General features: G+C 43.1%; 1 protein-coding gene across 16 annotated transcripts in view; it reads left to right on the top strand.

Annotated features, from left to right (window-relative positions):
* LOC118509260 (neural-cadherin) overlaps positions 1–14,461 on the top strand; it is a 234,516-nt gene that overhangs the window by 57,193 nt on the left and 162,862 nt on the right. For 8 of the 16 annotated variants that reach the window (XR_004905852.1, XM_036049601.1, XM_036049600.1 and 5 more), the window contains exons 3-10: positions 2,430–2,441; positions 2,522–2,960; positions 3,044–3,260; positions 3,340–4,125; positions 4,205–4,438; positions 4,515–4,706; positions 7,857–7,868; positions 9,085–9,275. Coding sequence is in view for 15 of the 16 variants with exons in the window: in XM_036049601.1 (XP_035905494.1) it covers positions 2,430–2,441; positions 2,522–2,960; positions 3,044–3,260; positions 3,340–4,125; positions 4,205–4,438; positions 4,515–4,706; positions 7,857–7,868; positions 9,085–9,275 (2,083 nt within the window). In the remaining variant the exon portion in view is untranslated. Of the gene's footprint in view, positions 1–2,429; positions 2,442–2,521; positions 2,961–3,043; positions 3,261–3,339; positions 4,126–4,204; positions 4,439–4,514; positions 4,707–7,856; positions 7,869–9,084; positions 9,276–11,572; positions 11,764–14,461 lie in introns of all 16 variants that reach the window. The other 8 variants (XM_036049609.1, XM_036049607.1, XM_036049605.1 and 5 more) reach the window with 2 other exon arrangements.

Genomic DNA, 14,461 nt, shown 5'->3' with positions numbered 1-14,461 from the left:
CCCGATGTGTTCGGTTTTATGCATGGTAGGGTTGAAGCGATACGCAGTAATCTAAAATGAAGTCTCATCCAGTTCATGAATTTATAACGTGATGATATTGATGTTGTTATCAGGATACATAAGCTAGGGAAGGACTTCCCGTTACGCTTACTGTGCTGCTATGTGGGAGGTTAGTTTGCTTAGCATAAATAATAGATTGGATGTGCATTGAGTTTTGTGTTCTGAACTACTGATGCTGGCAAAGGTAGAGTCCGGCAAGGGACAAATCGTCCGTTCTCCAAACTGATGTTCATTTGCCGGATAAGATCGATAAGCACAAATAGTTCGAGATGGCAAAAGGATTGCTTTTTGGTGTTGGAAGGTGTTATTTGCTTATGTAGGGTAAATGTTGTTCTATTTAATTTGATTTCCCGGACAACAGTTCTTAACTATGTTCCAACATGATTCTATCCTGCAAAGTAGAGTATTGATTGAACGTAACGAAAATTATCTGTGTAAATAACTGTGCGCTGAATACCTTTCCATCTCGTTAATGTGTCATTGGCTGGCTCAATAATTTAATACGGCCCATAAACATTGATGTCAAAGACCGGAAGACATAGACATTCGGCATTTTGAGCACTGCGCTTCATCTTCGTCACCCGGCACCTGTGCTCTTTTTTTTCGCGAAATTGCCAATGTCCAAAAACAGAGTACGCTCCATTCGTTGTTGTCCGTGTTTCATGAGGACGGCAGACAGGTGCGAGATGTTTGAAAGGTATTTTATGAAGCAAAAACACTCAGTACCGGGGAGCACTTGATACCGCCGGCAGTTACCGTGGGAAAGGTATTAGATTTTATCAGTGGAAATAAAATTATCGCTACAATACACGATAAAAATAAAGCTACTAGAAGCACGTTGTCGCCTCCGTCGCCAGTTACGAGCAGAGGTGGACTGCGAAAAAAAAGGGCGTGTGACGTTCGGATGGACACCGTGTGTCCATCGTGTAAATGTGTCGACGAGTGTAGAGTGATGGTGGGAAATTGCCGTGAAAAAGTCAATGGTCAAGTAGTAATAGTTGGCCGGCCGGACTCTCCTCAAGGCAGGTGGTAAAAAGAGGCGGTAACATTGGGTCAAAATTAGATCTATCACCGAAGATAGCCGCACATTAGATGGCTCTGGACGGCACTTATCCGTGAAATGATCGTGTCCCAGTTGAGCAGTTCGCTTCACCGCGTACCGGGGCGCGTTCCGGGCGGGTTGAAAATAACTAGGTTTGGGAAAATGAGCGTTTTCTAGGAAGCAGCGGTGAATGAGAACGGGAAAAACATGCCAAAAAAGAGTAATCCCTTCGCTTCGCGCCGGCCAGTAAGCAGTACAGGGCAACATAAACAACAATGACGATAGTAGTTTGGTCCACTGGGCCGTCGTGATCGGTCAGGTGTAAAACAAAACACAAGAGCGACTTGATTGAATTAATTTACAATGTTAGCTCTTCGGGCGTGCGTTCGCGGCACTGCGCACATTGTGAGGAAATTTATTTAACCCACGCTTTGGCACCTTTTGTGTAGAGGTTAGTTCGGAGTAGCTTTTGGTGGACCAATTTCCGGATAATCTTCACTTTCTCTGCCCGAATTTTCGTTGAACCGGTGGGGCGGGCAGCGTGTGTTTCCTGTGGGAATGACCGTGCCGATGTGACTATCATCAACGTCTTCGCTACCTTTTCCCAATTTAGATGATAATTATCAGAAAGTAAATCTCATCTCTTGAGCATACTTTGTGCCAACTTTGACTGTCATTCTCGAGTGCTCTCCAGTCGGCTCGTCGACGATGGGAGATGTCTCTCGAAGTGGATATAAATTCCGGAGCAGGAAGGAGAGCTTCATCTGCAGGTGTTTCGTATCTTGGGCGATAGATTTTCTCTGCATATCTAATGCAATTCTTTGGTGCATCACCGAGAGCTGTGGATAGAGTGCTCTTGCATAAGCCGGCTTACCGGTGATTGCTATCAGAGCCACTTGACACAAGTTGATGAAGGGGCGGCATTGGTATTGCGAAAATCTTACGCCTGAAGTGAGGATAGGAAAACTAATGGAAGGAATTTCATTTGATTTAAGTTTCTCTGAATGATGTGATATCAATAAAACATGCGGTGAATGGAAAAATGGGCAGATGCTTAAATTGATATTAAAGCTACGGCGCACAACTTTTACATCAAAATCCTGAACTCGCCTAGCTAAATACTGAATCCTGAAATTGTCTTTAATATCCAACAAAATCGCAAGCACCAGAAAATCAACCTTGAGAAGCATTTGATAAGGGAAAATGTTTGCTTTTGACCAACATCCAATTTCCGTCCGTATTAATTTGCGGATTTCCATCTTTCTTTTTCATGTCCTTCCATCGATTGCATTTGACGGATCATCTCTCTAACCTTTTCCGTTGGCAGCTGGCCTAAAATGTAAGTACAAGCACGACGAAAGGAACGTTGTACAGGAAACCAAACTAATTACTTTTCCTTTCTGCTCTCCGCCCCGCTAGATACCGACAATCAGCGTGTTATAATCCACGTGAAGGACGTGAACGATGAACCGCCATACTTTATCAATCGTCCACTGCCAATGCAGGCGGTAGTGCAGCTGAATGCTCCGCCAAACACTCCCGTGTTCACGCTGCAGGCACGCGATCCGGACACCGATCATAACATACATTACTTCATCGTGCGTGACCGTACGGGCGGTCGGTTCGAGGTGGACGAACGATCGGGTGTGGTCCGGACGCGCGGTACGGACCTGTTCCAGCTGGACATGGAGTACGTGCTGTACGTAAAGGCGGAGGACCAGAACGGAAAGGTGGACGACCGGCGGTTCCAGAGCACCCCGGAGGAACGGTTATCGATTGTTGGTGGCAAACGTGCGCCTCAATTCTACATGCCAAGCTATGAAGCGGAAATTCCAGAAAACCAGAAAAAGGACTCCGAGTAAGTGGAGAGGGGAGAGAACCTTGGAATGTTCATGGAAATTCGCACATTCTTAACGCCCATTTTGACCCCATCTTTTGCAGCATCATTTCCGTGAAGGCTAAGTCGTTTGCCGATCGGGAGATTCGTTACACGCTCAAAGCTCAGGGCCAGGGTGCGGGAACGTTCAATATTGGGCCTACCTCGGGTATCGTGAAGTTGGCGAAGGAGCTGGATTTCGAGGATTTACGACAGCCACACGTTTACTCGTTGGTCGTTACAGCCACGGAAGACTCTGGCGGTTTCTCCACCTCTGTAGAGGTATGTTAATGCTCACGGTGAGTGTGCAAATTGCGCCATTTCTAATGGTGTTTTTGTTTTTTTCTCTCTCTCTCCACAGCTTACCATCCGAGTAACGGACGTAAACGATAACGCACCGAAGTTTGAATTGCCTGATTATCAAGCACATAACGTCGATGAAGACATTCCGCTCGGGACGAGCATCCTGAAAGTGAAAGCAATGGATGCTGATTCGGGTGCAAACGCTGAGATCGAATATCTTGTGTCAGACGACCACTTTGCCGTGGATTCGAATGGGATTATCGTGAACAACAAGCAGTTGGATGCGGATAATAACAATGCGTACTACGAATTTGTCGTAACCGCCAAGGACAAGGGAGAACCGGCCAAGACGGGCACCGCTACGGTGCGCGTGTACACGAAAAACAAGAACGACGAGGAGCCCAAATTCAGCCAGCAGGTGTACACACCGAACGTGGATGAAAACGCCGGTCCGAACACGCTCGTGACGACGGTTGTCGCCTCGGACAAGGATGGCGATAATGTGCGGTTCGGGTTCGTGGGCGGCGGTACGAGCAGTGGACAGTTTGTGATCGAAGAAATCACTGGTGTCATCCGGCTGCACAGCAAGGCGATTTCGCTCGATCGGGACAAGTATGAATTGAATGTAACAGCTATGGATGATGGGTCGTGCTGCGTCAATGGCGACGCAACGATTCATACATCTACAGCTGTTGTCGTTGTGTTCATCACCGATGTGAACGACAACAAGCCGGTGTTTAAGGATTGTGGCACCTACTATCCGAAGGTGGAGGAAGGCGCACCGAACGGAAGCCCCGTCATTAAGGTGCAGGCTACCGACGAGGATAAGGGTGTCAATGGACAGGTAAGCATGGAGGAAGGCTTTTGTTTCTCCAGCTCGGAACGGAAATCTAATCGTCCGTGGTGGTGGTTACATTTTGCAGGTGAAATACTCGATTGTACAGCAGCCAAATCAGAAAGGTACCAAATTCACCGTGGACGAGGAAACGGGTGAAGTGTCCACAAATAAAGTGTTTGATCGTGAAGGTGACGATGGCAAGTTTGTGTCTGTCACGGTGAAAGCAACCGATCAGGGTGAACCCAGTCTAGAAGGTGTTTGTTCATTTACGGTGGAAATTACGGACGTGAACGACAACCCACCGCTGTTTGATCGACAGGTAACGAAGCATTCATAATAAACAAGTCAGCTTGTTCCATCTACTAACGTACCGTTTTCTTGTATGTTTTTTTTAGAAATATGTCGAAAATGTGAAACAAGATGCAAGCATCGGAACGAACATTCTACGCGTGTCCGCTTCCGACGAAGATGCAGATAATAATGGTGCCATCGTGTACACGCTGAGCGCTCCACACAGCCCCAACGATCTAGAGTATTTTGAAATTCAGCCGGAATCCGGCTGGATAGTGCTGAAGAAGCCGCTAGACGTAAGTATTCTTTGATTCGATTAGCCCGCTTACCTCAATCGATTCGATTACCACCAACAATATCCCCTGTCTCCTGACCACTGTCCTCTCTGATGAAGTCTTGAACATATCGAAACACTTGTTTGGAAAATTGTTTGCAATACTACTACTATGACTACTCAGTGCATTTGTGTTCCGGAAAGAGATTGCATCGAGCAGTAGCGACAGTCTGAGCTGCTATTTACGTTTGCAAGACACTATCCATTTGCGGATGAGTTGAAGGTCATGCGCGTGGTTTCTTCACTTGAGTTTTTTCTTCTCCTAAACATGGCTGCCGCAGATATAGCACGAAAATAGGATATACGATAGGCGTAAAAGGATATACGACCACGATTGTACCTGAATTGAATGGGTCATGAAGTATAGTTAGTGTGTGAGAGAGAGAAAGAGAGAAAATAATTAGATTCTGCCGTTATGAAAAAGTCGTTATGGTTTCTCTCGGATTTGTGCAATGTTAATGATCTATTGTTTTCGATTTACATTTACGTTTTTGGTATGAATTTAGTTTGAGTGATTTGGTTATCATAAAACTGCACCGTATTATTACGTGATGTTATTTTATTATTTTTTATGTTGGTTATTCGTTCCGGATAACGAGTGATTGTAATACTGTGAATATATTACACTGATTGAAAAACCCGCATGGATAAAGGAATGGTAAATTCGATGAAGGATTTAATTTTCAACGGCTTCAATAACTTCAATAACCAACCAAACGTGTCTTAATTGAAAAAGAGATTTAAAATTGACAACAAATTAATCCTCGGTTCGATTTTACCATTCGCTTACCCTGCATTTCTATGATTGTGGTTTGTGATCCATCGGCACCCGAAAGCTTCACCATGCCGATAGAAGCTTGTTCTACTACCTAACAGCACCAGTTACATTTTCAGTTGCCAGTTGTACGAGATTAAGACATCTTCTTGTTAACCCGGCCGTTCTGCACCCTGTGTGTGTGTTTGCTGTTCAGCTAATCGCCAGCTAGCGCCCATCGGCGGGACACAGTTACGCACTAGTGGATGAAGATGGCTCGATCTCCCTGCGCGCAGCACATATTGATTTTATAGTTTCTTTAGCAATTGTTTCGCACAGCAAATGTATCATATTCTGTTCTTTCAGTCAACTGCACCGCGTACTGAATCCGTAGCGCGAAGAAGTACATCTCGTTCTGCACCAGTATATGTATGGTTTCCACTGCACCGAAGTAACACTTGTTTAGCTTTTCTGTTGGTGTGCCAAACTATTTGCCCTAGTTATTTTACTTTCTCTTAAATGCACCAAACCAAATGAACATACCATATCTCTGTAACATTATATTTGCACCCTTTAGTGTGTGTGTGTGTGTGTGTCTTGGAAGCACTTTGCGATGGATGATGACGGTGGTGATGATAAACCTCTACGGCACCGTATTCTGCAGCACTTTCCGTTCTGTAATCACAGTCCATCTTGATTTACGTTTTACAACTGGTTTATAAAAACGCGTACGTTTAGTGTAACTGCTCCGCTAACGAGGAATTTTAAATAGGGACCGGTATAGAGCTGGACATATTTACCTGCTTATTTGCAAACCTCTTTTATAATTCCTCGTTGTGGAGCAACATTTTTGCTCCCCGTTTTCACTCAGACGATTATCCAAAATAAAATCGTTTTTGATGTTTTGGTGCAGTTTTCGTCGTTTGATCTACGGATAAAAACGCGCGGAGTTTTTTTTTGAGGACAATTTTAGCAACGACATCATCGTAGACTGAGCATCACTCAAAGGATGCTTCTTCCAGCATAACTTCCATCTCACCCGATTCAAAGGCTCGATGTGTGTGAGGGGATCTTCATCGGCAGTGGCGGTTCGTTCGTTTAGGAGGAGGGCTTTTACAACACTACTAGCAGTATTGTGGAATACGTTTTTGAAATTTTGATTTTATTTCTCAACTTTGCTAGACGAAAATTTTATAAAACAAGCAATTAACTACCCGTACAGAGGAAAAGACGATTGTAAGTGACATTTTCACAACGTGCTGAAATGGGAAGCGAGCGAGCGAGCGAAAAAGAAAAAAAGGTCGATAAACTCTATCGGCAAACCGCAAAGAGCTCAGGAACCTTTTTACCAGAGCATATTTTTGATCATTCGCCAAACTTTTCGTGTTTGCCCATTTTTTCGAAAACGATCTACTCAGTCTCAGTTTTTTGTATGAGTAAATTGGATTTTTCCTCCACACTTGTTTGTTGTTTTGTTTTTGCGCTTTTAGTTGTGGTCAGACTAGTAACTAATTTAGGTACGCACACCCCATTCAGGATGTGTGAAGTTTTTACCTCGCGGTTTTATTTATCTTTCGCTCATTCGAGTTCGAACGAACTTTGCACACACCTATCAACAATCAACAACATAGACGACACTATCACCCTGACTTTAGGTTTCTTTTTGTTTTGTAGCACTTGCAACCTTAAAACTGTGTTTTATTGTTTTCGGATATGTTCAAGAACATACGGCCTTATTACCATGTTTTGGTTATTTATGAATTTTGTGTATTTTTCAATCGAAATCGAACCCAATTTTTGGTTGCCAATTTATGGAATGCTTGCGATTCGTTCGTCTTAAACACCTTCACGCGCGTTCCATGCATGACAGTATCCCGTTTTTTTAAGTTGTTCATCTGTACTGCTTCCAAAACTGTAAAGCAAAGTACTATTATTACTGCAGTCAGCGTATGTTGAGGAAACGTGGAGCAAACCGAACCGAATGCGATTTTCTCCATGTTTCTGCAATTGCTTCCGGGAATGTTTGATTGAACCTTTTTTTGTTGTTTTGTTTTGTTCAAGACAAATGGTAGTGAGGTAACAACAGTAAGGTGTTGTATCGTTTAAGTTAGCCAAACCTTTTATTATTAATCTTAACCCTCTTCCGTTAGATTAACTTAAACATTTTCGTTCCAACTGCACTGTTAAATGGTATTTGTTTCGATGAGTTCTTATTGAATGTATGTACTTCTCTTTTCTCTTTTCCGTTGATTTTTTTGTTTTGTTTCTACCGGATATCCGTTTCTGCGTAATAAATCGAATGCATTACTACGGTTGTGTGTGAGATAACTAATCGGTCTACGAAATGCAATCATGCAGGGCTGCTACTCCGTAAGTTAGCTGCGTGTCCGTCCCGTCCACTATGTTGTTAGCATCCAGAGCTTGTATCGCTATTTCTGTTCTAATAATTCGATCCGGCATAATTAGGTCCATGTAGTGTGCTCTGGGCGCACATCCGTTGGTAACTAAACAATTCACCAAAAAGGCACGAAATGTTTCAAAATTATGAAGCCAAAAGTACACTTTGCCCGCACAATTAAATTGTACCGTAATGTATGTTTCGTTTTTCATCATAATCTGTGGTAGCCAAAACGATTGTGCAACTGTTGCTCTCTGTAAGATCAAGCTGAAAGATTTCTGTCCGCTCTTCCCATGACAGTCCCAAACACAGTCTTGTTTGAGTAAACGGTAGAACTGCGTAAATGCTAGAATGAGTCCACGTATATGGATGCAAAATGTTTTAATTAGCATTTGTACTCGAATTATTTGGGTACTGTTTCGTTTTAGATTAAATTATTGGTTTTTATACAGCGAATTATGTTTCTTCCCGAAAACAGACCAAACAACACACACTTTGTCATTCCGCTAGTCACCGATAGGTGGCGCTCACGGTCACACTAACGCATAACGCTCATTCCCTTTGTTCGTAACGGCTTAGTCAAGACACATATCGGTAGCGTTACATTGTTGAATTATCCTTTCCTTTTCGTTCGTTTTTCGAAAATCCTTGTGAAACATCCCAATTTTCGTGCGCTACCTAATCACATGCTTTATCTGTTCCCAGTAATCCTCTTCATTTATATTATGATTAAATCATTGTGTTAATATATTGCTTTGTGTTTTCTGTAATTATTAGAAGAATATTGAAGCCTCGCATTAATCCACCTGTTTCATTTTCTTTTCTATTATTTTCTTTCTTTTTATTTTCATATTCCGTTTGCTTTGGTTTTCTGGTCGTATGCTGTCGGCGGTATTTGTTCGTTGCCCGGTTCCGGTCTGGCCCGGTTTGGTTGGTTGTACGAATGTTATGATTTGAATGCCAACCATCCGAACACGTTTCGCTCGCCCGTTTCACCCGGTCCTATTCAAACAAAAACTAAACACACAACAACAAAAAACAACAAAACCTGTACAAAAAACTGACTGACGACTGTGCGTTGTGGCAAACTGAAATGATCTAAAAATTCAAATATTCGTTTTCCACGGATGCAACACACGGTGTCTGCATCCTGTGTTGCCTTTCCCCGTACGTAAATACGCCCGGCAGCGTGAACGGTACCGGCTGAAGGTGTACGCCTCGGATAGAGGTGACCCACCGTCCACGGCCGACGTGGACGTAGAGCTCGATGTGGTCGATCGGAACAATAAGCCGCCGATCTGGGATCGCACTATATATGGCCCAATTCACATTAGGGAAAATGTCACTGTCGGTACGGTAGTCACATCGGTGAAAGCAAGGTTGGTATTAAAATGGGTTCCGGAAGCTGCCAGAACATAGATTACGTTTAAAAAACAAAACTCACCAGTAACTTAGCTCCGTAAGCCGCACTGCACTGTTGTAATCCCTGAACTGTCGTAACCCCATTTACTACTTACGAATATGATCTACTAAAATCGATTCCAACCGTAGCTTAAGAAAAATGCAATCGAGAAGCGCACACACCACCGGTCGAAGCGTTTCCCGCATTTCTAGCATTCGATGTGGTTTGTGCGCATGCGCTCATATTTGCTGGAGGGGAAAACCCGAAACGCTTGATTGTTTGGTTAACTCCAGCAAATGTGAAGCCTGTACAGTTGAACTGAAGCTAGCTTGAACTTAAATTTAACCGAATCACGCGCAACTGGATTGAAATCGTGGAACATGTTTTTGACCTGCATTTTTGATGAAAACATTTTGCACGAACACACGCCTGTGTGCCCGATGGTTCAACTCTTATACCTAACATTTATCCATACCTATATGCCTTTATTATATTTATATTATATGCTATTATATTGAACTATATGTAAACTAAATGCTAAATGAACAGTAAATCGGTGAAGCGGTAGGAAATGCTACTGTCCCTCCACCAACAATCTCATCGACATTCCGGCTTGGGATCTAGCGAGATCGACTCGTTGTGATCGGATCGAGACCATTTCCACCCACCTGTTGATGCATATTTACAGCGATAAAACGTTATGTTTTTCTTACACCGAATCAAATAACGATCCGGATGGTTCAAACGGAACCATTTAGCTGTGTGTTCTCACTTTTATGTTGTTAAACAAAGAGTTCTTGTTTTTGAACTGATTTTTTTTTGTGTGCTACGTTCGGTTTTTTGTTTTCATTTTACGGTGTCGGTTTTTTTTTCTACAACTGGTACTTTTCTCTCGTTCTCACTCTCGTATTTTATTTGACGATGGTTCAACGTTTTGACACTAAAAAATAGAAACAAAAAAGATTTTTTGAAGTAAGTCAACCATTTTACCATTTTCCTTCGTCGCGGCCTGCAACCAATCGTATGCAATCATTTTTCCGGTGATTAATTGTTTTTACTAATCATTTGAAACAAAGTTAACAACACTGTTTTTTTGCACATAACGTTCAGAACAGTAAGGCAGGAGGCGGACACACACAATTCCTTCCTTCCGAAACAAAAAAAAAAAAAATCCCCCACACTACTACAGCAATATGCAACGCGGAACACACGCAACCGGGGCTAACGCGGACACCCGCCCTGGCCGAAATGGAGTGAACTGAATTTTTGATCACGAAATTTGTTTTTTGCTCTCTTTTTCTCTCTTTTTCTCTTCCTCTCTCTCTCTCTTTTTTATATCTCTCTTTTTTGCGATCGATCGACGATTTTTTGCCGCAAAATGGACTACGAATTTTCTTCAAATAAAACGCGGAAAATGCACAACGATCGACATTAAATGTACCATCAACGCGGACAAATCAAAAACATTAAATTTTCTCGCTCTCGCCACATATTATCCCTGGGTTTTTTTTTCTGGGTGCTTGTCGAACGTTTCGGCTACGGATGCGATTGAAACGCACGATTGATGTTTATTTTATTGTTCATCTGTTTTTTTTTTGTGTGTCGGTGTGTGGTGTGCTCCTGTAACACAATCGTACCTGTTTTGTAAATCTGTTAAATTCAATTCTTCTTTTCGCGGGATCGATTTACATCGTTTTGTATTTTGTGTCGTTGTTTTTTCCTCCTTTTTGTTTTGGGTAATTCATCCAACACACCACCGGTACACGCATTTGCGCTAATGTTATTTTTTGTTCGTCGCTGCGTGTACATCGTGCCGTACATGTTGCAATTTTTGTTTTTCTTGTAATTTACGATTTAACACATTTTCGATAAATTGTATTTACGTTTCCAAAATGTTCCATTTTTGCATTTGCTTAAAATTGTTTCCGAATTTTTTGATTCTTGGTTCGGATCCAACATTTTTGCTTTTTGATATCGTTTTTGTTTTTTACCGGTGTCTCTGTGTGTTCGTGTATTGCTGTTATATTTTTTTGATTTTGTATGTCTGTGTGTGTGTTTTTTGTGCAATGGTTGTAATATTTTTGTAACAACTTTCTCATTCGGATGGTGGGGAAAAAATGTCACCCACCGACCATCACCACCAAAACCTTCACGTACACCAACCATCCCTCGTTTTTTTTTGTTCCAACTGTTGTTGTGCAAAAATTAAAATGCCACCACGGCCATCCCCCCCCGAAACACACCCCAAAACGATACTCGGTCTTTTGTTCGTAGCGCGAAACGTACAAACTCGAAGCGATGGCCCAAGACAAAGGATATCCGCCGCTGTCGCGGACGGTCGAGGTGCAGATCGATGTCGTCGATCGGGCCAATAATCCACCGGTGTGGGACAATACGGTTTACGGGCCGATTTACGTCAAAGAAAATATGCCTGTCGGTGGAAAGGTTGTCTCGATAAAAGCCAGGTCTGTGTTGATGCGCTTGGATGCGCGGTACAATTTTTTGGTTCTGTTTTGCTAAAATCGTATTTTTGCTTTTGGGGGTTTGCTTTAAACAAAAATTATTATTTCATTACGTCGTTCCGTACAAACCACTATACGTGCCGCTTGGCAGAGAACGCAAAGCTTTATTTTTCAAAAGTTTGTCAAAAAAACATTCGGGAGTTATACTAATAGAAGATATATTTTACGTTCAATTTCAACCCCTTTAAATCAGCTCGACGTTACATAGTCTTAAAGCACGTGAAGATAAGCGTTGCATGTTTTGCCTAATGATAAAAAAAAATCCAGAAATTTCAATCGAACGTCCAAATGATTGTGAAATCGCTAGCCTAGATCCTTGCATTTCAAGGATCCGAATTCTGAAACCGGAAAATACTTGCATGCTCTAGTTGAATTGTTTATTCTTTTCGGTCGAATTGTTTCTTGCTGGGCGCATTCTAACGATGCAACCTATCTGTCGTGAGCATATTGTATTTGAAAGAGCCGTATTAATGTGTTCGAAGAATGGCAACGGAATGCCATCAATAGCCAGGACAGCTATTCCGCAGCAAAGCAGGACACATTACTTGCAACAAGATTGCAGATTTGCATAGAAATGTGATTGGTATTTCAACTTCAGCATCACAGTAACAGAGCGGGGGAAAGAAGAACACTAATCAGCAGCCAAACAATTCGATGCATCGCAATTGTTTTGTGTAATTCCAACCCCCTTCAAACTATGCTACCTGTGCGACACTTTTTTGTTCCCTCTTCACCCCGAATGAGCAATGTAATGTTTGGATCCTTGTTTGGAGATGGAATGACATTGGTAGAAAGATTCCATGGGGAGTCTCTGAATAGCTTCTTGTTCGATAGTTTGCATTCCACGTTGTTCCCGGTATGTAGCATGAGCATGTAATTACCAGCGCTTAGCTATAACCCCGGTAGCACAACGCCGGCACAACGATTGAACGTATGCACTAGATCCTGGCGGCAACCGAAAATCTACGTAAGAATCTCCTCAACGTTTACCGGGAGTTAATTAATTTTCCATTAGCATCATTACCATTATCACCTCGCAGCTAGTGAGCGCACGGACGGGGGCGCCACTATTGTCCAACGTTTATCGCGTTGCTCGCTTACCGTGGAACTTACTGGCGTTGCCCCTTTGGTTGTTTTGCATCGTAAATTAAGCGTATGCAGCATGAGGGGGAAGATCATATTTAGTTAATTGATATCCGTTTTACAATCGAGAAGCACCAAGCGAACGAACGCTTCCAGTGCCCCTTCAGTTTTTTGCAGCGTGTTCCGATCTCAACAAGTATTTTCGCAGGGTGTGTTGATGGCCGCCAACATCCTTTTTTTTTGCAGAACCTTTGTGTGCCTGTGCGGTTGGTGTACTTCTTCCAGAGCCTGCTGGTGCTGACCGCCCGGGACATTATGAATTATTTACTTCCATAAATTACTGCTTGTTTAGCGTATCTGGCAGCGGACTGGAGCGGAGTTTTCGCCGGCACACTCTCTGCCAGCGATGTGATATGTGATGCCGTGCGCAAAGTCATACAAATGAGGACGCAAATGTATTGCGAGAAGATATGAGCCAAAAAGGAAATTAACTGATGGGCACCGATCCTTTTACACGTTCGCACGGGTTGGTGCCCAACCGCGAAACGTGATGCAAAATGGAAAGTGTCTGGATGGTCATCGGGAAGCGCAAACGGCTAGCCGGGCGTTACCAAGGACGTGTTAGTTATGCCTGCAGTGAAGCAGTCCATACGGTTGAGCTGTTCCTTCCTGGATTTTGGTAGGTCCACGAAGAAATAGTCGTTTTTTCGGGTATTTTAGTTTACCGGTCCTCATTTACTACGAACCGAGTTGCCGAGTGTAGAATGTATGATGAAAATTTTACTTAACCTTTTGCTGATCCACAACCGCTCTGATCGTCCCGCTGTCTCGTTGCGCCGCATTTTTTCCGGCGAACACCCAAAACGATATGACGAGCGCAGCTGGTAATAAGGAAATTAATTATTTTTCTGTCCCAACACCAGGATACCGTCCCCGATGAACGGTATTAAACAGTAACAACAGCAACACCGGAAGCTTTTCCGAGGATTGACCCCACGATGTGCGCAATATTTAGTGGTTTTGGGTTTTCCCTGTGTGTTCGTGGGATGCATACACAATGTAGCTGCTGCCTACCAGCGAATAATACAGTGTACCGACCCGGCGGTGCTAGTTAAAAGAAATGTGAGGCGAAACAAAAACGACATTGCCACCAAACCGCCCTCAGGTTTCTATTATTTTTTTACGTGGTTGGCGACTTGAAACAAAACCCAAAAAAAACAGAACACCACCCCCTTACATGTGTCCAAGAGTCGTGGGTTTTGCATTGGTTGCTTCCAGCTCTTGTGCTAGGTTCTTACGGGGAGATGTGGTAGAAGAACGAATTCTCCCGCCCCCCATGCATATCTCATGCGGATGATTTTTTAGTCTCATTCTAAAAACGAAACACACACACACACACACACATTTGCCTTTCGGGTGTGGTTGCCTTCGGAGGGTCGTGGATGGGTGGGCAACACTTTTCAGAGCGACGGAAAAAAAGGAACAGAAACAGAAATCTCGAAGCAAAACAAAAACAACACCGGCCAAATGGTCTTGCCCGGCGAGCGCCAGCATAAAA

The sequence above is a fragment of the Anopheles stephensi genome, chromosome 3 (assembly GCF_013141755.1).
Source record: "Anopheles stephensi strain Indian chromosome 3, UCI_ANSTEP_V1.0, whole genome shotgun sequence".
NCBI classification, from domain to species: Eukaryota; Metazoa; Arthropoda; class Insecta; order Diptera; family Culicidae; genus Anopheles; species Anopheles stephensi.
Note: the sequence above shows the minus strand (reverse complement) of the source record. Positions and strands in the feature narration are given on the sequence as shown.